Genomic DNA, 26,468 nt, shown 5'->3' with positions numbered 1-26,468 from the left:
GAGTGGGCAAATGCATGGCAGATGCAGTATAATGTAGATAAATGTGAGGTTATCCACTTTGGTGGCAAAAACAGGGAGGCAGAATATTATCTGAATGGTGATAGATTAGGAAAAGGGGAGGTGCAACGAGACCTGGGTGTCATGGTACATCAGTCATTGAAAGTTGGCATGCAGGTACAGCAGGCAGTGAAGGCGGCAAATGGCATGTTGGCCTTCATAGCGAGAGGATTTGAGTATAGGAGCAGGGAGGTCTTACTGCAGATGTATAAGGCCTTGGTGAGGCCACACCTTGAATATTGTGTACAGTTTTAGTCCCCTAATCTGAGGAAGGACATTCTTGCTATTGAGGGAGTGCAGTGAAGATTCACCAGACTGATTCCTGGGATGGCAGGACTGACATATGAAGAATGACTGGATCGACTAGGCTTATGTTCACTGGAATTTAGAAGATTGAGAGGGGATCTCATAGAAACATGTACAATTCTGACGGGATTGGACAGGTTAGATGCAGGAAGAATGTTCCCGTTGTTGGGGAAGTCCAGAACCAGGGGTCACAGTCTAAGGATAAGGGGTAAGCCATTTAGGACCGAGATGAGGAGAAACTTCTTCACTCAGAGAATTGTGAACCTGTGGAATTCTCTACCACAGAAAGTTGTTGAGGCCAGTTCGTTAGATATATTCAAAAGGGAGTTAGATGTGGCCCTTACGGTTAAAGGAATCAAAGGGTATGGAAAGAAAGCAAGAATGGAGTACTGAAGTTTCATGATCAGCCATGATCATATTGAAAGTTGGCGCAGGCTCGAAGGGCCGAATGGCCTACTCCTGTTTCTAAGAGAATAATTCAATCAAGTAGAGTCAGCATGGTTTTATGAGAGGAAAATTATGTTTGACAAGTTTGCTGGAGTTCTTTGAGGATGTAACGAGCAGGGTGGATAAGGTGCAGTGATAAAGAAGGACAGAGGTTGATCACCTGGTCCAGGCCTACAATCAGGCCCCGATCTGCGAGAGACCATCAGCGGCAGGTCGGGGCCATAAAAGGAATGGCGAGCGGCGGCCATGGGCAGCGTGGTGCGTACCACTGCAAGATACAGCACGAGCTGGTGCAGGAGGGTGAAGGCAGCGAAGAGGGACGCCATCAAGGTCCAGGTCAGTGATTGGAGCGTGTGCAGGTTCAGCAGGAGCGGCGAGGTCAGAGCGAAGGAGCGGTGAGAAATTGTAGAGGGACGTGATCGGGCCCAGGAGAGGCGCGAGTTCGGAGCCAGAAGAGGCATGGACCCAGGGGCAGCACGGGCCAGCGCACACTGCAATATGTGTGTGCACTAGGCGCATGCAACAGAGCAGGTCTCCAGTCATCTTGGTTATTCCTTGCCACTGGACCAAGACCTGGCTCTGTCAAGCCCGTGTGGTGGCTGGTATGCAATGGCCACCACACATTAAAAAAATCCACGCCCAGGTATCTTCCACCCTACACTATGTAGTTCAAGACCTAGAATATTAGGTCCTTCATTGAAACACCTGTGAACTCATACCTTTTTGGCGAGGAAGCAAGTCATCCTCATTTCAAGGGACTGATGATGATGAGGGGATAAGGGGAAACCAGTGGATGTAGTGTATTTGGATTTCCAGAAGACATTCGATAAGGTGCCACATAAAAGGTTACTGCACAAGATAACAGTTCACGGGGTAGGGGATAATATATTAGCATGGATAGAGCATTGGCTAACTAACAGAAAACAGAGTTAGGTAATTTTCCGGTTGGCAAACAGTGATTAGTGGGGTGCCGCAGGGATCGGTGCTAGGTACTCAACTATTTACAATCTATATTAAAGACTTGGATGAAGGGACTGAGTGTAATGTAGCCAAGTTTGCTGATGATACAAAGATGGGTGGGAAAGCAAACTGTGAGGATGACACAAAAAATCTGCAGAGGGATATAGACAGGCTAAGTGAGTGGGCAAAAATGTGGCAAATGGAGTATAATGAGGGAAAATGTGAGGTTATCCACTTTGGCAGTAAAAATAGCAAAGCAACTTACAATTTAAATGGAGAAAAATTGCAGTGTTGCAGTACAGAGGAACCTGGAGGTCCTTGTGCATGAAACACAAAAAGTTAGTATGCAGGTACAGCAAGTGATCAGGAAGGCAAATGGAATGTTGGCCTTTATTGTGAAGGGGATGGAATATAAAAGCAGAGAAGTACTGCTACAACTGTTCAGGATATTGGTGAGGCCACACCTGGAGTACTGTGTACAGTTTTGGTCTCCTTATTTAAGGAAGGTTATACTTGCATTGGAGGCTGTTCAGAGAAGGTTCACTAGGTTGATTCCGGAGATGCGGGGGTTGACTTATGAAGATAGGTTGAGTAGGTTGGGCCTCTACTCTTTGGAGTTTAGAAGAATGAGAGGCGATCTTACGAAACATATAAGATAATGAGGGGGCTCGACAAGGTGGATGCAGAAAGGCTATTTCCACTCATAGGGGAAACTAAACCTAGAGGACATAATCTCAGAATAAGGGGCTACCCATTTAAAACTGAGATGAGGAGGAATTTCTTCTCTCAGAGGATTGTAAATTTGTGGAATTCTCTACCCCAGTGAGCTGTGGAGGCTAGAACTTTGAATATATTTAAGGCAGAGATAGAGAGATATTTGAGAGATAAGGGAATAAAGGGTTATGGGGAGCGGGCAGGGAAGTGGAACTGAGTCCATGATCAGATCAGCCATGATCTTATTGAATTGCAGAAACATAGAAACATAGAAAATAGGGTCTACTGTAATATAAACAGGGACAGATCCAGTGTAATATAAACAGAGACAGGGTCCAGTGTAATATAAACAGAGACAGGGTCCAGTGTAATATAAACAGAGACAGGGTCTAGTGTAATATAAACAGAAACAGGGTCTCGTGTAATATAAACAGAGACGGGGTCCAGTGTAATATAAACAGAGACATGGTCCGGTGTAATATAAACAGAGACGGGGTCCAGTGTAATATAAACAGCACCAGGGTCTAGTGTAATATAAACAGAGACAGGGTCTAGTGTAATATAAACAGAGACAGGGTCTACTGTAATATAACCCGGGACAGGGTCTACTGTAATATAAACAGGGACAGGGCCCAGTGTAATATAAACAGAGACAGGGTCTAGTGTAATATAAACAGAGACAGTGTCTAGTGTAATATAAACAGAGACAGGGTCCAGTTTAATATAAACAGGGACAGGGTCTATTGTAATATAAAGAGAGACAGGGTCTAGGGTAATATAAAGGGAGACAGGGTCTAGTGTAATATAAACCGAGACAGGGTCTAGTGTAATATAAACAGAAACAGGGTCTCGTGTAATATAAACAGAGACGGGGTCCAGTGTAATATAAACAGAGACATGGTCCGGTGTAATATAAACAGAGACGGGGTCCAGTGTAATATAAACAGCACCAGGGTCCAGTGTAATATAAACAGTGACAGGGTCTACTGTAATATAAACAGTGACAGGGTCTAGTGTAATATAAACAGAGACAGGGTCTAGTGTAATATAAACAGAGACAGGGTCTACTGTAATATAAACCGGGACAGGGTCTACTGTAATATAAACAGGGACAGGGCCCAGTGTAATATAAACAGAGACAGGGTCTAGTGTAATATAAACAGAGACAGTGTCTAGTGTAATATAAACAGAGACAGGGTCCAGTGTAATATAAACAGGGACAGGGTCTATTGTAATATAAAGAGAGACAGGGTCTAGGGTAATATAAAGGGAGACAGGGTCTAGTGTAATATAAACCGAGACAGGGTCTAGTGTAATATAAACAGAAACAGGGTCTCGTGTAATATAAACAGAGACGGGGTCCAGTGTAATATAAACAGAGACATGGTCCGGTGTAATATAAACAGAGACGGGGTCCAGTGTAATATAAACAGAGACATGGTCCGGTGTAATATAAACAGAGACGGGGTCCAGTGTAATATAAACAGCACCAGGGTCCAGTGTAATATAAACAGTGACAGGGTCTACTGTAATATAAACAGTGACAGGGTCTAGTGTAATATAAACAGAGACAGGGTCTACTGTAATATAAACCGGGACAGGGTCTACTGTAATATAAACAGGGACAGGGCCCAGTGTAATATAAACAGAGACAGGGTCTAGTGTAATATAAACAGAGACAGTGTCTAGTGTAATATAAACAGAGACAGGGTCCAGTGTAATATAAACAGGGACAGGGTCTATTGTAATATAAAGAGAGACAGGGTCTAGGGTAATATAAAGGGAGACAGGGTCTAGTGTAATATAAACCGAGACAGGGTCTAGTGTAATATAAACAGAAACAGGGTCTCGTGTAATATAAACAGAGACGGGGTCCAGTGTAATATAAACAGAGACATGGTCCGGTGTAATATAAACAGAGACGGGGTCCAGTGTAATATAAACAGCACCAGGGTCCAGTGTAATATAAACAGTGACAGGGTCTACTGTAATATAAACAGTGACAGGGTCTAGTGTAATATAAACAGAGACAGGGTCTCGTGTAATATAAACAGAGACAGGGTCTACTGTAATATAAACCGGGACAGGGTCTACTGTAATATAAACAGGGACAGGGCCCAGTGTAATATAAACAGAGACAGGGTCTAGTGTAAGATAAACAGAGACAGTGTCTAGTGTAATATAAACAGAGACAGGGTCCAGTGTAATATAAACAGGGACAGGGTGTAGTGTAATATAAACGGAGCAGGCTTGATGGGCCGAATGCCCTAATCCTGGTCCTATTTCTTATGTTCTTATGCAGTACAGAGGGACCTGGGGGGTCCTTGTACATGAAGCACAAAAAGGTAGCATGCAGGTACAGCAAGTAATCAGGAAGGCAAATGGAATGTTGGCCTTTATTGCAAGGGGGATGGAGTATAAAAGCAGAGAAATCCCGCTACAACTGTACAGGATATTGGTGAGGCCAGACTTAGAGTACTGCGTACAGTTTTGGTCTCTATATTTAAGGACGGATATACAGGTACTGGCCTTGAAGGCTGTTCAGAGAAAGTTTCGCTAGGTTGATTCTGGAGATGAGGGGGTTGACTTATGAAGATAGGTAGAATAGGTTGGGCCTATACTCATTGGAGTTCAGAAGAATGAGAGGTGATCTTATCGAAACATGTAAGATAATGAGGGGGTTCGACAAGGTGATTGCAGAGAGGATATTTCCACTCATAGGGAAAACTAAAACTAGGTGGCATAGTCTCAGAATAAGAGGCTGCCTATTTAAAACTGAGATGAGGAGGAATTTCTTCTCTCGGAGGGTTATAAATCTGTGTAATTCTCTGCCCCAGAGAGCTGTGGAGGCTGGGTCATTGAATATATTTAAGGCGGAGATAGACAGATGTTTGAGCGATAAGGGAGTGAAGGGTTATGGGGAGACGGCAGGAAAGTGCCGCTGAGTCCATGATCAGATCGGCCATGATCTTATTGAATGGCGGAGCAGGTTCGAGGGGCCGTACAGCCTACTCCTGCTCCTATTTCTTATGTTCTTATGAACCTCTTGGTCAGAAGGTTACTGGTGTAAATGGTGCAGAAGAGAATTCAATTACATTTTTAACAACAAGTTTTTGAAGAACTCTTGGTGAGAATATGGTGTTAAACCTGTTAAAAACAGACTTCCAAACTTTGCATGTTATTTTATCAGTTCCTAAACCAGAAAACCCAATCTATAAAAGTTAAACAAATGCAGCTTGATTTTTCCCTGAGATTCTTACAACTGTAGTATATTATAGTTTATTTTAAAAGTATTTACATCCTATAATATTTAACAGTTTTCACTCCAATTACATAGTATGAGCTCTCCATAGTTACCAGTTATCCCAGTAGCTGTTTTCTATACAGGCTATAGCTCACTGCCTCTTCTGCATTTCCGTGCTGTCAATAGGTGCATACACTGGCGTGCTTTGGAGAGGGCGGTAAGAGGAGTGGCAATCTCCAAAATGGATAAGCGTACGTCAATTCAGCTTTGCATGCCGATTGACGTCACGCTCCTGCTAATTAGGTCACTTGCTGCGAGCGGAGACAACAGCAGCGCTGCCGACCTGCCAAAAATGGCAGCTGCCGCAGGACCTGCCAGAAGTGAGGCGGCCACCATATTTTCACTAAAACAAGCGTTAACGCCCAGCGCTAAATCCTCCAAATTCTAGGCCATAAACTAATTCACTTACGAAAACTGTAAGTGTTGAACATGACCCCTGACAGTGCCACTCCGCATAGAAACCTCCAGAAGCAGAACAAGGGGAAGGAGGTGGAGAAAGCCCCGCATGTTCCAGAGACTGCTAGCTGGAAGCAGGACCAGAGCAGGAGAGTCCGTCGTCCGTACCTGACAATAATAAAGACAAGGTAAACATTAAGGAATAGATACCCTTCTATTACAGGTTTAACACTGTTACTTTACAATATTGGTAAGTGTCCACTGTGACCCTGTCTGGTGACATAGACCCCAATATTTATGGGGAGGGAGAGGGTCTCGTAAAATGCTGGCAACGAGGAGATCCTGCCAATTTAACGACAAGATTTTGTTACAATTTTTTTACTGTGATTACCGCCTGGCAGCCGGCAAAATTAAAGGATGGCCGGCTGCCAGGCAGGAAAGCCTGCGGTAGAAGGTTGCAGCAAGGGATCCTTGTAGATGGTCGCCTGCGACCGTAAAACATCTCAGGTTAATTGGGGAGGGGGGTGGGGGAAAGGGGGTTGGTGGGTGAAGAGATGCGACAGAAGGTTTACTTGAGGGGCTGGGGGAAGTACTCCTGCTTCTCTTGGCCCATAAGCAGTGCTGGAAAAGCATTTACCTACATTGATCCGGAATCTCCCATCTCCCTTGAGCTGCCGAGTTTCCAAAGCCCTGGGAAACCTGGCTCGGAGCCATTAAATCTTGACGTCTGTTAAAATCTCAGGAAAGAAGCCTCATTAATATATAATGAAAGACCCGCCTCTCCAGTGCAGGTTAGTCGGACGGCCCCAAACCCGCCGTGGTTAAAATGGAAGTAGGCATGTTCGCGGTGGGTTGGAAATCAGGTTTGGCATGCTTATCCCCAGACCCTCTCCTGCCCTTGTGGTGGGGGGAGTGTTTAAATTCCCTCATGGTTAATGCTTGGAGCGTGTTTAATTGGTATTGTACAGGACCTTTATAGCTTACAGAGATTTAAACACCAGTTATCAGAGCACTGTGAGCCACCAATGAACTGTCATAGCTACAGAGGGAATTGAAAGGCCTTTATTCCAATTCTCTCACCTCCTTTCCTAAAGGAGCTGACTCCTTACCAGGAAAGCCTGAAATTGGTTGTCAATGGATTTGTATTTTGGAGACCAGTTACTTGTGCTGTCCCGCATGGTATGGTTAAAATCTTTGTTATTTACTGTTTACATTGATGATCTAGATGTAGGTGTTGGGGGAATGATCCAGACGTTTGTGATCATTAGGACTGTAGGGGATGCTCAGATACTGCAAGTATGTCTTGATGTCTTGGGTGAGGAGGCCTGAGTTTGGCAAATTATCTTTAAGCAATAGTGTCATGCATGTGGGCAGGTCTAATGCTAAACATACACCCTACGGAGAACAGAATTAAAACCAATTATGAGATCTGGGTATTTTGGTGCATCAATCTCTAAAGATCTATGACCAATGTCTTGAAGCAATAATAAAGCAAACAGGGTATATCACAGTACAATTCACTATCAAATAAAGAATACCATTTTGTCCTTATACAAGAACTTGGTTAGGTCTCAGTTAGACTACTCTATCCAGTTTTAGTCTCTTCACATGGTGGTGATATTGAGGCATTGAAAAGGGTGCAGAGGAGGGCTACAAGATTATTTTTCAGTCTAAAACACATTTAATACCCAGAGAGGCTCTATATACTTTCGAAAAGCGTAGACTTGGGAAATTTGATTGAGGTTTGGCATGTTGTTATTGGGGTGCGCGCCGACCCATTTGCGTCCCACGGGAGGAATTGCCCGTAGGCGACAAGGATGGCACCGGCCGACGTCACCACCAGCTTTGCCGTGGGCCGGCATATTTTTCTGTCGGCCTGACAATGGCGGCCCTTGCCTCAACTAGGCCGCCATCCTGCAGCCCAGCACTCCGTTATGGGTGGCAGGCTGTGGGCCTGGTCGAGGGCATCCCTTGTGGCCCAGTGGCGGCCACCAAAAGAACTGCAGAGGACGCAGTGGTCCTCCCCTTTAATTGATGTTGCCGATGGTTTGCTGAGCTCCGGATTGCAGCGCTGGGCTCAGCGCTGTTCTACCGCCCCAGGAGCACTCCTCCACAGACACAGAGCACCTCTGATAGCGCTCGGCCGCCACTGATGGGCGGCAGGGCCGAATTCTGCGCCAGGGTGGAACTTCCAAGCCAGGCGATTAATGTCCTGGCCCCGGAAGGTTACTGCCTCTAAACGGGGCACTGTCAATTTCGCAACCACAGACTTACGTTAATATAATATTGAAAGTGCCACATAAAGGAAAAAAAAATAGCTCAATATGAGAGCAGCTGCTGCCTATTGAACTGTACTGCCGCAGCAGTCAGTACCTTGAAGAGATGACAGAAAGAAATTTTAATGAACAAAGGACAAGGTACTAAAAAATAGTTTGTTTAGCCTGTTGTAATTGATTATTTTAACCACCTTTTCACAGAAAAGATTTGGCAAAAGAGTTACTTTTAAATGCTGTGTTTTATAATATATATCTGGAATTTCCTCGAAAATACGAAGAGAATAGGATACCACTGAATCCAAGAAAATGTCTATGACAGACCCAAATTTGTAATACACCCATTTAGCATCCAGGCTCTTTGATGCCTCTACGCATGTAAATAGAACCCATAGTTATATATAACCCATGTTTACCAATTGAAACAGTGATTTTTTTTATACTAAGAGTTTAGCTGGCACAATTTTCGCTTCACATCAGGTTGGTCTTGCACTTTGAGTTTGAGATATTCAGTTGTGAGCTCAACCCCAAAAGAAACAACTCTTAGTATTATCCATCCTGCTTTTTTTACTTGTCAGAAAGCCTGCCCAGTATTATGGCTCCTGTCAGCAAACCAGCCATGTAGATAGATTGAGCGATCCATTTCAGCGACTTCTGGTTGCACACTAAGTCCCACTGTCAAAACAAGAATGGAACTGATAACAACAACAACAACAACTTGTATTTATACAGTATAGTGCCTTTAACATAATAAAACATCCCAAGGCGCTTCACAGGAGTATTATAAAATAAGAAATTTGACACCGAGCCACATAAGGAGAAATTAGGGCAGGTGACCAAAAGCTTGGCCAAAGAAGTTGGTTTTAAGGAGCGTCTTAAAAGATGAAAGAGAGGTAGAGAGGCGGAGAGATTTAGATAGGGAGTTCCAGAGCTTAGGGCCTAGGCAACGGGCACCAATAGTTAAGCGATTATAATCAGGAATGCTCAAGAGGGCAGAATTAGAGGAGCGCAGATATCTCGGGGGTTGAGGGGCTGAAGGAGATTACAGAGATAGGGAGGTGTGAGGTCATGAAGGGATTTGAAAACAAGGATGAGAATTTTGAAATCTAGGCATTGCTTAACTGGGAGCCAATGTAGGTCAGTAAGCACAGGGGTGATGGGTGAACAGGACTTGATGAGAATTAGGACATGGGCAACTGAGTTTTGGGTATGGTAGAATGTGGGTGGCTAGCCAGGAATGCGTTGGAATAGTTAAGTCTAGAGGTAACAGAGGTATGGATGAGGGTTTCAGCGGCGGATGAGCTGAGGCAAGAGCGGAGACGGGCGATGTTAATGGAGGTGGAAGTATATGGTTTTAGTTATGGTGTGGATACGTGGTCAGAAGCTCATTGAGCAGTAACCTTTTATGTGGCACCTTATCGAATGCCTTCTGGAAATCCAAATACATCACATCCACTGGTTCCCCCTTATCCATCCTGCTCTTTACATCCTCAAAGAACTCCAGCAAATTTGTCAAACATGATTTCCCTTTCATAAAACCATGCTGGCTCTGTTTGATTGAATTTTCCCAATGACAGATGTTAGGCTAACTGGTCTATAGTTTCCTACTTTCTGTCTCCCTCCTTTCTTAAATAGGGGCGTTACATTTGCGGTTTTCCAGTCCGCTGGAACCTCTCCAGAATTCAGGAATTTTGGTAGGTTACAACCAGTGCATCCATTATCTCTACTGCCATTTCTTTTAAGACCCTAGGATGTAGGCCATCAGGTCCAGGGGACTTGTCCACCTTTAGTCCCACTAGTTTGCCAAGTACTTCATCTCTAGTGATAGTGATTGTTTTAAGTTCGCCCCCCTCCCCCCCCCCCATAGCACCTTGATTATCAATTATTGGGATGTTTTTCGTGTACTCTATCGTGAAGACCGATACAAAATATTTGTTCAAAGTCTCTGCCATTTCCCTGTTTCCCATTATTAATTCTTCAGTCTCATCCTCTAAGGGACCAACATTTACTTTAGCTACTAGCTTCCTTTTTTTTATACCTTTTTGTAGAAGCTCTTACTGTCCGTTTTTATATTTCTTGCTAGTTTACTCTCATATGGTATCTTCTCTGTCTTTATTGTTTTTTTAGTCATCCTTTGCTGGTTTCTAATAATTTCCCAATCCTCTGGCCTTCCACTGTCCTTCGCAACATTATATGCCTTTGTTTTCAATTTGATACCATCCTTTACTTCCTTAGTTAGCCAGGGATGATTCATCCTTCTTTTAGCATCTTTTTTTCTCTCACTGGAATAAATCTTTGCTGAGAGTTATGAAATGTCTCCTTAAATGTTTGCCACTGCTTTTCTATAGTCTGACCCTTTAATATATTTTTACAGTCCACCTTAACCAACTCTGCCTTCATACCCTTGTAATGACCTTTATTTAAGTTCAGGAAACTAGTTTGAGAATTAGCTTTCTCACCCTCAAACTGAATTTGAAATTCTACCATGCTATGATCACTCTTCCCAAGAGGATCCTTCATGACAAGATCATTAATTAATCCAGACTCGTTACACATTACCAGATCTAAAATAGTCTGCTCCCTGGTTAGTTCCACAACTTATTGTTCAAAGAAACCATCCCGGATACACTCTATGAACTCTTCCTCAAGGTTACCTTTGCCAATTTGATTTGTCCAATCAATATGAAGATTAAACTCACCCATGATTATTGCTGTACCTTTCTTACAAGGCTCCTGTCACTACTTTTAGTGGTTTGTGTATCTCTATCCCCAGATCTCTCTGTTCTTCTACCCCATTTAGACTGTTGGGGGAGAAATTCATGTGGTTAGTGCCACAAGATGGTGCTAAAATGCCGGTCGATTCTCTACCACCAGCTGATGGTGGTTCCAGCGGCACACAGCATATCTGAGATGCCAGTAGCGCTGCTGCAATACTCGCTCGCCGGGGACATCGCAATCATGGAGCTCATGACATAAGTGAGTGTGCAACGCTCATTTGATGCCCAATCTCCTAACTTCGTTTTGGCCATTTCAGTTACCGCTGGAGAAAGCAACAACGGTAGAGGTGGCGTGCAGCAGCAAGAAGCCGGCTCCAGCAACGCTATTTAAATGGATCATCATCAATCATTCGCACCTGACAGAGTTTTGCAGTTTAAGTGCTTGTGTGCTACTTCCTGCAACTGCAAGAGTTTTCTTTAGTCATGTTAAGGTTAGTTGTTAACTGGGATTGTTCTGGTAAGTAAAAAAACTCCATCATTATTTCAAAACACTTCAATCCACAATACTTTGTAAAAGTTATGGGGGCTGTACTGGCAGTCGACCTCGCACTCCAGGATCTAGGACAAAGTAAGTGCAGGCAGCGAAAAAGATGGGAACATGTGCACAGAGGGAGGAGGAGGGCTATCAGGGCTCTGAACAGGAGGCCTTTCCCTCTTAGGGTCTCCCGACAGCGCTTCTCCTACCTTTAATTAAGCGAGGAGCAGTGTCTTAGGAGGCTCCGCTTCACCGCGAAGCTGGTTACATAACTGCCACCTCTTGCGACCAGATCTCTAGCCTCAAACCAGGGCGACCACAGCTCTCCCAGTGGCAGTCAAAGTTACCTTGGCCCTCAATTTCTTTGACAGTGGATCCTTGCAGTCTGCAGCAGGAGACTGTAGGGGAGGACGAAAACCCCCTCATTTTACCCAGAAGGAAAAGGGCTGTGGGATCAGTCTGTGCTGTGAATTGAAACCGATACAGTTTGACCATGGCAGAGCAGTGATTGGACAGGGGAGGACACCGGAGGGCCAATGGTGGGACAGAGTCAGCCCGAAGCATGGGGCTTTCAAGCCAATGGGAGAGCACTTGCTCGAAAACTGGGACTGACTCACAGCCATTATCGGACTATTGTCTTCCCCATGTTTACACTATGGAAGGAAATTATGCAGATCTTCAGAAAACTAGGGGACCCAAAACAAACCAAGGACCTACACAATGGCTACAGGAGGCCAACCCAATTAACACCTACTCAAACCTTGAGTAGGTTAGAAAAACTAAATTGAAGGAAAATTATGCAGACCTTTAGAAACCAGGGAACCCGAAACAACCCAAGGGCCTACACAATGGCTACAGGAGGCCAACGCAATCAACACCCACTCAAACCTTGAGTAGGTTAACATCAGTGGAAAAAACCCGCAATGATCTAAAACTGCTGCATTTTTCAAAATCACAAAGCCCACCAATGGGAAGAATCGATTTCAGCAGAAGAGGCGGACTGGATAATCTGGCTATAAAAAGGGGTTTCTGACCAGTGTGGGTGGTTCCCTGCCCTCGTCATCCAATAACCACAACCAGCAAGACTCTCGACACTGAAGGAAAACCAGTGTCCGAAGACACCGAAGATAGAAGAAACAAACCACTAGACTGCAGAAGGCACAGTAGTGAGTATAACCTCTGGACCCCAGAACTCCCAACTCAGTTAGGCCAGGAAAGGTGGGAGGTTGGGCATTGTACTGCTAAACTTGTGTAAAGATTTTCGTTGTGTCCATTTAGGGGGATTGTTTTGTTGGTGTATTGCTGTTTATTGAGATACACCTTGTCAAATAAATTGGAAGCCTTAAGTTCCTCTTGGAATCACCTTGTCTCAGTTCTATTGTATTACATCTCCTGATCATGAGTCTTATGTCAGAACAGTGTAAGGGAAGCTAGGAGCGCCTCGAAAATGCTCAACTGTGTGTCACAGGCTAGGGAAGAAGGGGTTAGGAGTGTTTGACACTCACAGGTGCCTCACAGGCTAGGCATAAGCTGTGGGGACGCACGAGCCTCAAAACCCCCTTCATAAGCTGTGGACACAGTCTCTCCAGGGGTGCTCTTGCAGCACTCAGGGTACCTCACAGGCCAGGCATAAGCTGTGAGGGCAGAAGCCCAGAGAGAGACACCCAAGGCACAACAACACTCCCTGAAAACCCCTTACAAGACATAGCTAACAATTTGCAGTTCGCTGTCCATCGCTGCATCCGGGAAGTCACTGAGACTCTCTACACCAGGAGACGGTACTATATTGGCTTCCTGATCACCAGAGAGAAGCAGAACGAGAATGCTTTGCCAGAATAGCTTCCCATCAACTGCACCCACGTAGCTTTGCGGGTGCCGTATACCAATCCTAAGATCTTCCGTAACCGCAAAGGCTATCACTCACTTAATTGGTGTGCGACCACGCACAGCGAATCCTCAATGTCAATGCCTGCTGCCCAGTGCCAGACTGGTGTGCCAGTACTCTTCCAGCCACCACATCATGTTCGAGGATTGCTGTTTGGAGACGGGGGGCTATCAGCTCGCAACCTGGCTCATGACTCCCCTCCGCAACCCCAACACTCATGCCCAGCACTCATATAATGGAAGCCACACTGCCACCAGGAACATCATCGAGCAGACCATCGGTCTGCTGAAGTTCCGCTGCTTTGACTGCTCGGGAGGAGCCCTCCAGTACTTGGCTGAATGGATGTCGCATTTTTTGGTGGTCTGCTGCATGCTCCACAACTGGGCCATCATGAGGATGCAGCCCTTGCCACCAGGGATTTCAGGATCACCTCAGGAACAGGTTGAGGAGGAGGACAGGAGGGAGGAGGCAACCAAACAATCTGCCTTCCGCATGGGCTGTCTGTGACCGGCTCATCAGACTCCAATTCGCATGAATGAAACCCCAGATCCCCATCATATCATCCCTGTCTCGCACCATATCACAGCGTCCTGCGTGCAAAGCTGAAATGAGAGACACCACAAAAGATTGCAAACAAAGTCAATCAATTTATCTATAATCATCTGCCACAAATTTACATGAATACAATTAACAAATCACCCTCGTGCAATCCCTTAGTGTCTGTCTTTCCTATGCCCTTTCCTGATCTAGTGCTCCTGCACGGTGCTTCCCCAGTGGCTGCAGCACGTTTGGTGGAAGGTGTAATGTATGTATAAAAAGTCTGACCAGATACTGTGAGCTCAAAGTAAAGTGTGACCTTAGTCTTTTATTGCAGGTCTCCAGAGTGCCTCTTCAGCTCGTGAGGCCTCTTTAAATACAGTTGTTCCCAAGAGATTGTGGGATCCCTTGGGACTCCAGGGGATGAGCCCGCTGATGGTTAAACAAGGTATTTACAGGTTTACATATATAACAACACTCCCCACCCCCCCCCCCCCCCCCGAAGTCAATAGTGTAACTATTTACAAGGTGAGTCAATATGGATCGTCTCGGTGCAAATGCTGGTTTTGGTGAGTCGTTTGTTGGGCCCTCGCTTGGCTGCTGTGCAGCTGGCCTTGCTGGGCTGCCTGGTGTGGTGAGTCCTGCTAGGCTGCTGCGGGTGATGGGTTCTGCTTCGTGGTCAACCGCTGTGTCAGTTGCCACTGGTGTGTGTGTTGGGGGGTCGAAAAAGGTAGGGTCTAATGTGGGTTGCTCTGGATAGTCCGTGAATCTGAGTTTCATTTGGTCCAAGTGTTTCCTGTAGACGAATCCATTTGAAAGTTTGACCCGAAACACCCTACTCCCCTTCAGTTCAACACAAATACAGGATCATTAATCTCAATTCCGCATGACACATTTGCGCTATCATGATATGTACTTTGTTGAAACCGCCTGGTCTCTCTGCCTGACCATTGGATGCTGGTTTGAACATGTTGTGACATGTTAGATCCCATTTTGGCTCATGAACTCTGGTGAAACACGGCCCGTTGTCACTCGCAAGGACATCAGGCAGGCCGTACGTGGCAAACATAGCCTGCAGGCTTTCAGTGATGGCAGCAGACGTGCTTGCCGACATTATCTCACATTCAATCCATTTGGAGTACGCATCTACAACCACTAGGAACATTTTTCCCAAGAACGGGCCTGCATTGTCAACATGGACCCTAGACTACGATTTGGAGGGCCAAGATCATAAACTTAGTGGCGCCTCCCTGGGTACATTGCTTAACTGTGAACATGTGTTACAGTTGTGCACGCAGGACTCAAAGTCCGCATCGATACCGGGCCACCACACGTGGAATCTGGCTATCGCTTTCATCATTACAATGCCTGGGTGGGTACTGTGGAGATCACTAATGAAAGTGTCCCTGCCCTTTTTTGGTATCGCTACCCGATTACCCCACAGAAGGCAGTCTGCCTGTAAAGACATTTCATCTTTGCGCTGCTGATATGGCTTTATTTCCTCCTGCAATTCTAATGGGACACTGGACCAGCTCCCGTGAAGCACACAGTTTTTTTTACTAAGGACAGTAAGGGGTCCTGGCTCGTCCAGGTTCTAATCTGTTGGGCGATAACAGGTGATTGCTCACTCTCGAATGCTTCCATAGCTAAATCTGCGGGCTGTTCCATTTCCACCCCCATGGTGGGCAATGGCAGCCTACTGAGAGCATCGGCACAGTTTTCTGTGCCTGCCCTGTAGCGGATGGTGTAGTTGTATGCGGACAACGTGAGCGCCCATCTCTAGATGCGGGCTGATACATTCGTATTTATCGCCTTACTTTCCGAAAAGAGGGATATCAGGGGCTTATGGTCAGTTTCCAATTCAAATTTGAGCCCAAACAGATATTGATGCATTTTCTTTACCCCATAAACACACGCTAACGCTTCTTTTTCAATCATGCTGTAGGCCCCCTTAGACAGACTTTTGGATGCATAAGCAACCGGTTGCAATTTCCCAGATTCATTAGCTTGTTGCAATACACACCCGACGACGCATCACATGCTAGTACCAAACGCTTACATGGATCATACAACACAAGCAATTTGTTTGAGCATAACAGTTTTCTAGCTTTTACAAAGGCATTTTCTTGGCTTTTACCCCATACCCATTCGTCTCCTTTACGCAGTAAAGCGTGCAGTGGTTCGAACAGTGTGCTGAGACCCGGTAAGAAGTTATCAAAGTAGTTCAGGAGTCCTAGAAACAACCGCAGCTCCATCACATTCTGTGGCCTCGGTGCATTCTCGATTGCCTCTGTCTTCGAATCGGTGGACCTGATGCCGTTCGCCGCGATTCTTCTCCCCAGGAACTCCACTTCAGGCGCCAAGAAAACGTACTTTGAGCCTTTTAACCTGAGCCCCACATGATTAAGCCGACTAAGAACTTCCTCCAGGTTCTGCAGATGCTCGACTGTGTCCCGACCTGTAACCAAGATGTCGTCCTGGAAGACCACGGTGCACGGGACCGACTTCAGTTAGCTTTCCATGTTTCTCTGGAATATCGCCACGGTTGATCGAATCTCAAACGGGCATCTGTTGTAGATGAAGAGGCCTTTGTGCGTGTTGGTGAGGGCCTTCGATGCTTCCTCCAGCTCCTGCGTCATGTAGGCCGAGGTCAAGTCCAGCTTTGTGAACGTCTTTCCTCCCGCCCGCGTCATAAAAAGGTCGTCTGCTTTTGGTAGTAGGTATTGATCCTGCAGGGAGAAATGATTGATAGTTACTTTGTAATCACCACAGATTCTGATGATGCCATCGCCCTTGAGGACTGGAACAATCAGACTGGCCCACTCATTGAATTCGATCGGCGAAATGATGCCCTCTCGTCGCAGCCGGTCCAGCTCAATCTCCACCCTCTCTCTCATCATGTACGGTACTGCTCTCGCCTTGTGGTGGATGGGTCGCGCCCCCGGAATTAGGTGGATCTGCACTTTTGCTCCTTGGAACTTCCCGATGCCTGGTTCGAATAATGAGGGGAACTTGTTTAGGACTTGGGCACACGAAGTGTCGTCGACAGGTGAGAGCGCTCGGACGTCGTCCCAGTTCCAGAGTATCTTCCCCAACCAGTTCCTGCCGAGCAGTGTGGGGCCATCGCCTGGTACCACCCAGAGTAGGAGACCTTTACAGTAGCACTGCCGATTATGGGAATCAGTTCCTTTGTGTAAGTTCTCAGTTTAGTATGAATGGGAGTCAGGACTGGCCTTGAAGCCTTGTTGCACCACAATTTATCGAAAGTCATTTTGCTCATAATGGACTGGCTCGCGCCCGTGTCTAGCTCCATTGACACCGGGAGTCCATTCAATTCAACCTTCAGCATTATAGGGGGACACTTGGTGGTAAATGTGTGCACCCCATATACCTCTGCCTCCTCGGTCTGAGGCTTTGATTCATCGTGATCTGCTGTGGATCTGTCCTCCTCTGCAACATGGTGGTTTGCAGAATTAACAGGGTTTGCAGCTCGCCTGCACATACGTTGGAGCTGTCCCATTGTTCCACAGCCCTTGCAAACGTATCCTTTGAAGCGGCATGAATGGAAACGATGATCACCCCCGCAGCGCCAACAAGGTGTTAGTGGCCTAGCATTCATCATCCTTGATGGTGGACTCTGAGACATCTGCGGACGTGCATTATGATTCGAAAACAACATTACTTTGTTCACAGTACTTGTAGCAGCACTCGTGTGCTGAGAGATTTGCTTGGTATTGTCACCGGTGGCGATGAACGCCTGGGCTATCGCTATGGCTTTACTCAAGGTTGGGGTCTCTACAGTCAAAAGTTTGCGAAGTATTACTTCATGGCCAATGCCAAGTACAAAGAAGTCCCTGAGCATGTGCTCCAAATGTCCTTCAAATTCACAACGTCCTGCAAGGTGTCTTACCTCAGTGACATAGCTCACCACTTCCTGGCCTTCAGACTTCTTGCACATGTAGAACCGCCATCAGAACACTTTCCTTCCGGTTAAGATGCTCCCGGACCAGTGTGCACAAATCATCATACGATTGCTCTGTGGGTTTCGCTGGAGCAGGCAGATTTTTCATGAGGCCATATGTTGGTGCCCCGCAAACGGTGAGGAGAATCGCCCATCGTTTGGCAGCATTTGCTTCTCCTTCCAGCTCGTTGGCCATGAAGTATTGGTCGAGTCACTCCACGAAGGTTTCCCAATCATCTCCGTCCGAAAATTTCTCCAGCATGCCCACTGTTCTCTGCATCGTTGCGGTGGGATTTATTATCTGTATCTCGTCACCAGTTGTAATGTATGTATAAAAAGTCTGACCAGATACTGTGAGTTCAAAGTAAAGTCGATATCTGTATCTCGTCGCCAGTTGTAATGTATGCAAAAAGAGTCTGACTAGATACTGTGAGCGTAAAGTAAAGTGTGACCGTAATCTTTTATTGCAGGTCTCCAGAGTGCCTCTCCAGCCTGTGAGGCCTCCTTAAGTACAGGTGCTCCCATGGGATTGTGGGGTCCCTTGGGACTCCAGGGGATGAGCCCTCTGGTGGTTAAACAAGGTATTTGCAGGTTTACATATATAACAGAAGGCTGCTCAGTTTCTGTACAGGAGACTTCAGATGGCCTTGTAGGACGACCTCAAGCAGCTTTGGCTCTAGCAGGGGTGGCTGTAGACTGCACCACTTCGGCATGTGCGGCAGCAGTCTGGGCTGGCTGGCTCTGCAAGGCAGCTGCAAGGGCAATGGCGGGGTGGCAGCAGTGTGAGTAGGAATGCTGTCCGTCTGAGAGAGATCAGCTGATTCCTGCTCCACTAACTCACTGCCACTCCCCTGGGGCTGCACCTCAGCCTTCCTAGCAATCTGTTGGAGGACAGATTGCTGGTCTGCTGTGACGCCGTGAAAGCCCCGGTCAACAGCGGCAAACCCAGCCACACTGACAGCAGTCAGAGCTTGGGTGGTTTCAAGCTGAGATTGCATGAGAGCAGTCTGAGCTTGGGAGGCATCACGCTGAGACTGCATGAGAGTAGTTACAGCTTGGATGCTACCAAGCTGAGACTGCATGATAGCAGTCTGAGCTTCCGCTGCAGTATTAAGACGTTGAGTTGCTTCTGCCTGTGCAGCAATTGAGACTGCAACAACGCTCATCATGCACGCACTCACATCTGGGATGGCCACAGTCTCTGGAAATATACCATCATTTCCAAACTGGAAATCCTGGGCTCCATGCTCTGCTCAGAGGCCCATGCAATGATTGTGGTGGACTCCTCCACGCTCCTTGACATTACTGAGACTCTCTGGCAGCCTTGCCATTGGACCTATCATAGAAACATAGAAACATAGAAAATAGGTGCAGGAGTAGGCCATTCGGCTCTTCTAGCCTGCACCGCCATTCAATGAGTTCATGGCTGAACATGCAACTTCAGTACCCCATTCCTGCTTTCTCACCATATCCCTTGATTCCCCTAGTAGTAAGGACTCCATCTAACTCCTTTTTGAATATATTTAGTGAATTGACCTCAACAACTTTCTGTGGTAGAGAATTCCACAGGTTCACCACTCTCTGGGTGAAGAAGTTTCTCCTCATCTCGGTCCTAAATGGCTTACCCCTTATCCTTAGACTGTGACCCCTGGTTCTGGACTTCCCCAACATTGGGAACATTCTTCCTGCATCTAACCTGTCTAACCCCGTCAGAATTTTAAATGTTTCTATGAGGTCCCCTCTCATTCTTCTGAACTCCAGTGAATACAAGCCCAGTTGATCCAGTCTTTCTTGATAGGTCAGTCCCGCCATCCCGGGAATCAGTCTGGTGAACCTTCGCTGCACTCCCTCAATAGCAAGAATGTCCTTCCTCAAGTTAGGAGACCAAAACTGTACACAATACTCCAGGTGTGGCCTCACCAAGGCCCTGTACAACTGTAGCAACACCTCCCTACCCCTGTACTCAAATCCCCTCTCTATGAAGGCCAACATGCCATTTGCTTTCTTAACCACCTGCTCTACCTGCATGCCAACCTTCAATAACTGATGTACCATGACACCCAGGTCTCGTTGCACCTCCCCTTTTCCTAATCTGTCACCATTCAGATAATAGTCTGTCTCTCTGTTTTTACCACCAAAGTGGATAACCTCACATTTATCCACATTATACTTCATCTGCCATACATTTGCCCACTCACCTAACCTATCCAAATCGCTCTGCAGCCTCATAGCATCCTCCTCGCAGCTCACACTGCCACCCAACTTAATGTCATCCGCAAATTTGGAGATACTACATTTAATCCCCTCGTCTAAATCATTAATATACAGTGTAAACAGCTGGGGCCCCAGCACAGAACCTTGCGGTACCCCACTAGTCACTGCCTGCCATTCTGAAAAGTCCCCATTTACTCCTACTCTTTGCTTCCTGTCTGACAACCAGTTCTCAATCCATGTCAGCACACTACCCCCAATCCCATGTGCTTTAACTTTGCACATTAATCTCTTGTGTGGGACCTTGTCAAAAGCCTTCTGAAAGTCCAAATATACCACATCATTTCTATGTGCATGCCCATCACCCTTCTTCTGAAGGTTCGTTAAGCAGCTGATTGCCACTTAACTTGACTGCTCGCACACATTAACGAGGCTGCACAGCGTTTTGATGGCTAGCGCTTAACCTAACAACTCTTTTAAAGGAGACAAATAAACATTAGGTCAAGTGACCCCCGATCTGGGGGACACTCCAAACATTTTCAAGGCCCTTTTTTTGTGCGCTTAACCTAACATTCTCTCCTAACAGTGACCAGCTGCTTGGGCATAAACCAGTCATTGCTGAGGATTTTGAGCGCTACTTAAAGGTAATACCATCTTGTTGCTGGAGGTTTGAAGAGGACTTTCGAAACGTCAAGAGACTTTCTGCAACACCTTGTCAAGCCTTCACCAGTACTCTGTCAACATCTATTCTGGAAATTCTCTGAGGACTTCACTTAAAAAAGAGCGAGTCTTGTGCTACTCTATCTCTTATAGGAGTCACCAGGAGAAAGGAGTGCTTGGTCATCGGCATCTTGCTAGGGGTTCCTCAAGGTCTACAGGAGGAATGGGAGGAGGACATGAGGCCAGGCAGAGTTTCGCCAGCTGCTGCAGGAGAGAGGGATAGGAGGGTGAGGTAGACTCCTTCCCTTCTGGAGGTACAGGACATTCCTCCTCCTCTGGACCACCACCTTTCTCCTTTTATTTAATATACAAATAACATTAGCTATTCCCCAGTCCTCTGGCACGATTCCATTTTCTAATGAATTCATATATATATGTAATAGTGCCTCTGCTATCTCTTCCCTAACTTCTTTTAATATGCGTGGATGCAGTCCATCAGGACCATGGGTTTTATCCTCTGAATGTTATTAGTTTATCAGTTATCTCCCCCTTTCTATCTTAAATATCTTTATATCTTTTTTGATCTCTTCTTCTAATGTCATGTTAATCATGTTAGTCTCCCTGGTAAATATGAGGCAAAGTAACTATTCAATATTACTGCCATTTCACTGCCATTACCTGTGAGTTTAGCTTGTCCATCCCTTAGTGGCCCTATCCCTATCCTAATTCTCATTTTATTATTTATATGGCTGTAGAATACTTTACTATTTCTTTTAATTTTCCTTGATAATTTAAATTTATAGTTCTGCTTTGCTTTCCTTTTTTTAAAACTTCTTTCTTAACCTCTTTGTATTCCCTATTCTCATTCTCTCCTTTATTGCCAATGCATTTAGTGTATGAATTTTTCTTTCATTTCAATTTTACCTGTATCATTTTATTCATCCATGGTGTTTATTGGCTAGCTTGTTCTTGCTTTTTAGAGGAATATATTTCTTCTGAACTCTATTGATAACCATTTTAAATATTTCCCATTGCGGTTTTATCTCTTGGTCTGTCAAATAAAAATTACGGTTTATCTTCCCTAGTTCCATTCTCATCCCCTCAATATTATCTTTTTTCCAATCTATTACTTTAGTCTTAGTGTTACTGTCCTAGGAACAACTGGAGGAGTTTTCTGGGTGGTCAACAGGCGTGATCGGTGGCGGGTCAGGTGGGAAAATATTTTGACCCTGCTGTGTAACTGCCGCCATGCACCTTTCCCAAATGTCAGTGCTGACAGACCCAACACACAGCGGCGGGGGAGGCAGTTGAAATGATTAGTGGCTTGTTTACAGCCAATTAACAATGCTCTTTTCTGAGCTTTTTTATTTTGACAGGTCGCCCACTGGTTTCCAGCTGTGCGTAAGACCTTGTCAGTGAAGCTGAGGTGGGAGGTGCCACTTTTTTTTATCCGTTCATAGGATGTGGACGCGCTGGAATTTATTGCCCATCCCAAAATGCCCTTCAGAAGGTGGTGGTGAGCTGCCTGCTTGAACTGCAGAAGGCAGTTAAGAGTCAACCATGTTGCTCTGGGCCTGGAATCACATATAGGCCAGACCAGGTGTGGACGACAGATTTCCTTCCCCAAAAGGGCATTAGTGAACCAGATACAACAATCCGGTAGTCTCATGGTTACCATTACTGATACTAGCTTTTTATTCCAGATTTATTTAATTAACTGAATTTAAATTCCCCAGCTGCCATGGCGGGATTTAAACTCACACCTCTGGATCATTCATCCAGGCCTCTGGATTATGAGTCTAGTAACATAGCCACTATGCCGGCATACCTTTGCCATGGTTTCAGCTGATGAGTTGACAGCTTGAAATGTCAAGTCAAAGATCGAAGCTGAATCAGATATCTTCCCTCAGCCACTAGCTTCTCTAAACGGCATTTCCACTACAGATTCAGAATGCTGCAAGTCTTTACACAAGTCTCAATCCAATTGGACCTCATTACCTCTCCCACCATTGACAAATCGCTTCTGTCATCTCTACTTCACCTGCCATCTATTCCATCAGCATCGGTGCCCTTGAAACTATCTCATAAATCCGTGTTGACTCTACCCAATCTTATTATTTTCTTAGTGCCCTGTTACCACATACTTAATAATAGATTCTAGCAATTTCCCTATTACTGATATCAGACTAACTGGTCTGTAGTTTCCCTTTATCTCTCACCCTCCTTTCTTAAATAGTGGGGTTACATTTGCTATCTTCCAATCCATGGGAACCATTCTGGAATCTTTGGAATTTTGGAAGATGACTTTATTTCTATAGCCACCTCTTTCAAAACCCTAGGATGTAGGCATGTCTCACCATTCACTGCAACTCATTAAGCCACTGTTAAAAGTGCACACAAATCTGTCCAAGAACGCAAAATGTTGAACATAAAGGTTGCAATGTTTGACACCACATTAACAGAAACTTTACACGAACATTGCATAAAACACCCAAGTGCCTACCCTTTTGTGTTGTTAGTTGGTATGATTGGACTAGGATGAAGGTGAGTGTTAAGGGTGGCGAGTGAGATGGGGAAGTGATAATGTAGATAGAGAGGGATGGGTAGATGTGCAAGCTAAGTTGGTGTAAGGATGTGCAGGAGTAGGGTAGGGAAGGCAGAGTGATGGGGATATGATGAATGGCACAGCAGAATGAGGTTGAGTGTGGCTTTGCAGTAACATTTCGTGATCTACTGAGATCACTGCAGCCTAGTCCTCCTGATGACATCCCTGCTTGTGCCCTCCTGTGTAATGTGCAACCAGACTGCGTTGGTCTCCTGGGGAGGTCTCTTCCGCCCATTGGAAGGGAAGAGAGCCTCCCAGCATGCAGTGACTCTCCATCAGCATCTGAAGGGAGTCATGGGAGAGCCTGGGTGCAGCTGTATACCTCTATGCAGTGCTTGTCGGTGGCACCTCAATGTTCTACAACACCGACAGCACAAATGTTAAAATAAATTTGCGTATGGTCCCTTTTAAGGAACCGGCTGATGGCACATTATCAAATGATGTCATCAGACCCGCTTCCTTCAATTGGCTGGCAAACAAGCTGGGCGGGCTTAATAAGCCTCATCAGGGGAAAATCAATTTGGACAGCAGCAAGGCGGGGAAACTGTTAGTGTTGTACAGCACCGACGCCACCCGCCACGGACCCATCGAGGTTGGTAAAATCCAGCCCAATGTGTTTATAAATGGGAAGCTCCCAATCTAAGGTATTTGGAGGACAACAGAGGGCTGCCAGAAAGCTTAGGTGCTCTGTGCCCATCCACCAGCATCCACAGAACCATATCTGCAGAGAGAAACAAACATTTCTCGCTTGAGCAGACGATTAGTGCATATGGATGCTCCTATTCCCTAAAAAAGCTGGTACAGCAGATCTGATACACCAGTGAGATATGGCTAATATTGGTGCTTCTTTGCTTTCCAGGTGATCATTTGGGGTGCCACCATCCACACCTGCCTGGCAATAATCGTGGGAAACTGCCTTAACAGGCTCTCTACTTTTTAATTCATTCCCCGTATCTAAATGCTGCTGGTAAGGCTGGCATTTCTAGTTTCCCTGAGAGGGTGGTAGTGGGCCTTCCTCTTGAACCACTTCAGTCCATATTCTTTGGAGTGGTTTGATATTACTGAATGGCTTGCAACTCCACTTCAGAAATTACCACATTGGTGTGGGACTGAAGTCACATATAGGCCAGTCCAGGTAAAAGACATAAGTGAACCTGTTAGGTTCTTAAAACAATCATGCCCTGGTCAGGCAAAGCAGATAGAGTAAAGCTTTCTCTACATTTCCCCAACATTGTACTTAAATCTCAACCTTAGCAGAGCACTCCTCCTGTACCAGCGGGCCATTTTTCCGTTTTTGCACTCATACCCGAATGTTTGAACTGAACACTCCTCTTGGGTGTCAGATTAACCCAGTGCATACACATCCATTTATAGAACTTTCAGTTCCACATTATACACAATGCTATTGAAAACTTAAGTAAAATAGACATTCTCAGTCGTACCTCTGTAACTACCGTAGCTTTAAACTTGGAGTCGTCATACGTCCACCCGTCAGTGCACACCTGTGTGTCGTATTCAGTCCTTTTTCCCTGCGTTTTGTTGAGATCCAGAAGGTGCCACTGGGGTGAGGAATACACACGGCATTTCTCCAGCTGCTGCTCCTGATCCAGAGGGATGAAAACCCGGAGAAGCTCCTCTGTCTGCAGTTTGTCTGTAACATTAACGTAACTCGAGCCATTTGTATCCAAACGAATCCTACAGTGATGATCGGGTACAGCAGCCACAAAGTTCTGAAGCAGGTTGTGGCTAGGCATCAATACAATTGGGAATATCATCAAAAATATCTGGATGATTTGGAATTTTCCTGTATTTCCAACAGTCGCCAGGATATCAGCAAAGCCCATGGCTGTGGACTACAGCTGGAGAGATCGTTAATTGCTGGGGTTGTTCACGTACTGTGTATCTTTGGCTGTACTGAACAATAGTCCATCGGTTAACTGATGCCTCATCTGCTGATAACACAGTTACTTTTATACTGACATCCAAACCTATGACTGTTATTGGTCAAAGCTAGACATGTAATTAATATTTAGAAAGCTGACAAAATACTGATGTATAACTTAAGACACTTTTCCATAATAATTGATTCATGCAGAACAACTCTACATTCCTCCCATTGTTGTTTCTAATCGTTTCTTAAATGATTACTGGGCTTTCGCCTTCACCACTCTGCCTACAAGTCCATTCTGCATGAGATAGAACATTTTGTTATCAGTCTTGTTACCTTTGACTAGATTGAACCTGCATCCCACTGTTTAATTTGAAGCAGTATTCTAGATTAACCTTTTCAGTACCATCTATTGTCTTAGATACTTCTATAAAATCACCTTCCTTTCCAGGCTAAAAAGCTCATGTCTCTGCAGCTTTTCCTCATAACTCAGGTCCCCACCATCCACCCCACCACGAGGGACCAGCCTCATGGCTCTTCACTGCACTACCTCCAGCGGTTGAAAGTTGGACCCAGTGTCAGGGTGCAGTCTGACCAGAAAACTACAATTTGTACATATAGTGTCCTTAGATGCTCTAGTAATGCCTCCATGAGGCAGTGTGTTGTACTTGAACTGTAGTGACCTTAGTCCTTTATTAGTTAACTCCAGAGTGAGGATCACACCTGGTGGCTTGCCTTTTATACTAGGCCAGGCACACCTGTACAGGTAACCTACGAGTCTCCCACTGCTGTGCCCTCTGGTGGCACACCTTGTGATAATACCAGCAGTATTCATGACATCACTCCCCCCTGAGCCTTCAGTGCAAATCGCCTCTGCATTGACTGTGCTTTAGGCTTAGCTCTATGTGGGCTCTGTCTGGTTGACCCTTGGCAGGTCACTTCAACCTTGGGTGCAGTAGCGTGCTGATGTTTGCTGTTTGTGTGTGTGTGTGTGTGTCCCTGACCATTCCAT

The 26,468-nt window shown here is 45.6% G+C and overlaps 1 protein-coding gene across 1 annotated transcript in view; it reads right to left on the bottom strand.

Annotated features, from left to right (window-relative positions):
• LOC139239475 (solute carrier family 22 member 6-A-like) overlaps positions 1-25,412 on the bottom strand; it is a 62,106-nt gene extending 36,694 nt beyond the window's left edge. The window contains exons 1-3 of the mRNA XM_070868253.1: positions 25,011-25,412; positions 9,029-9,132; positions 6,198-6,352 (exon numbers count right to left, since the gene is read on the bottom strand). Of these exons, the coding sequence (XP_070724354.1) occupies positions 6,198-6,352; positions 9,029-9,132; positions 25,011-25,412 (661 nt within the window). The remainder of the gene's footprint in view (positions 1-6,197; positions 6,353-9,028; positions 9,133-25,010) is intronic.
• Between the last annotated feature and the right edge of the window lie 1,056 nt (positions 25,413-26,468).

Source organism: Pristiophorus japonicus, chromosome 27 (genome assembly GCF_044704955.1).
Source record: "Pristiophorus japonicus isolate sPriJap1 chromosome 27, sPriJap1.hap1, whole genome shotgun sequence".
In the NCBI taxonomy this organism is placed as follows: domain Eukaryota; kingdom Metazoa; phylum Chordata; class Chondrichthyes; family Pristiophoridae; genus Pristiophorus; species Pristiophorus japonicus.
The sequence above is the reverse complement of the archived record's forward strand: the minus strand, read 5'-3'. Positions and strand labels throughout refer to the sequence as shown.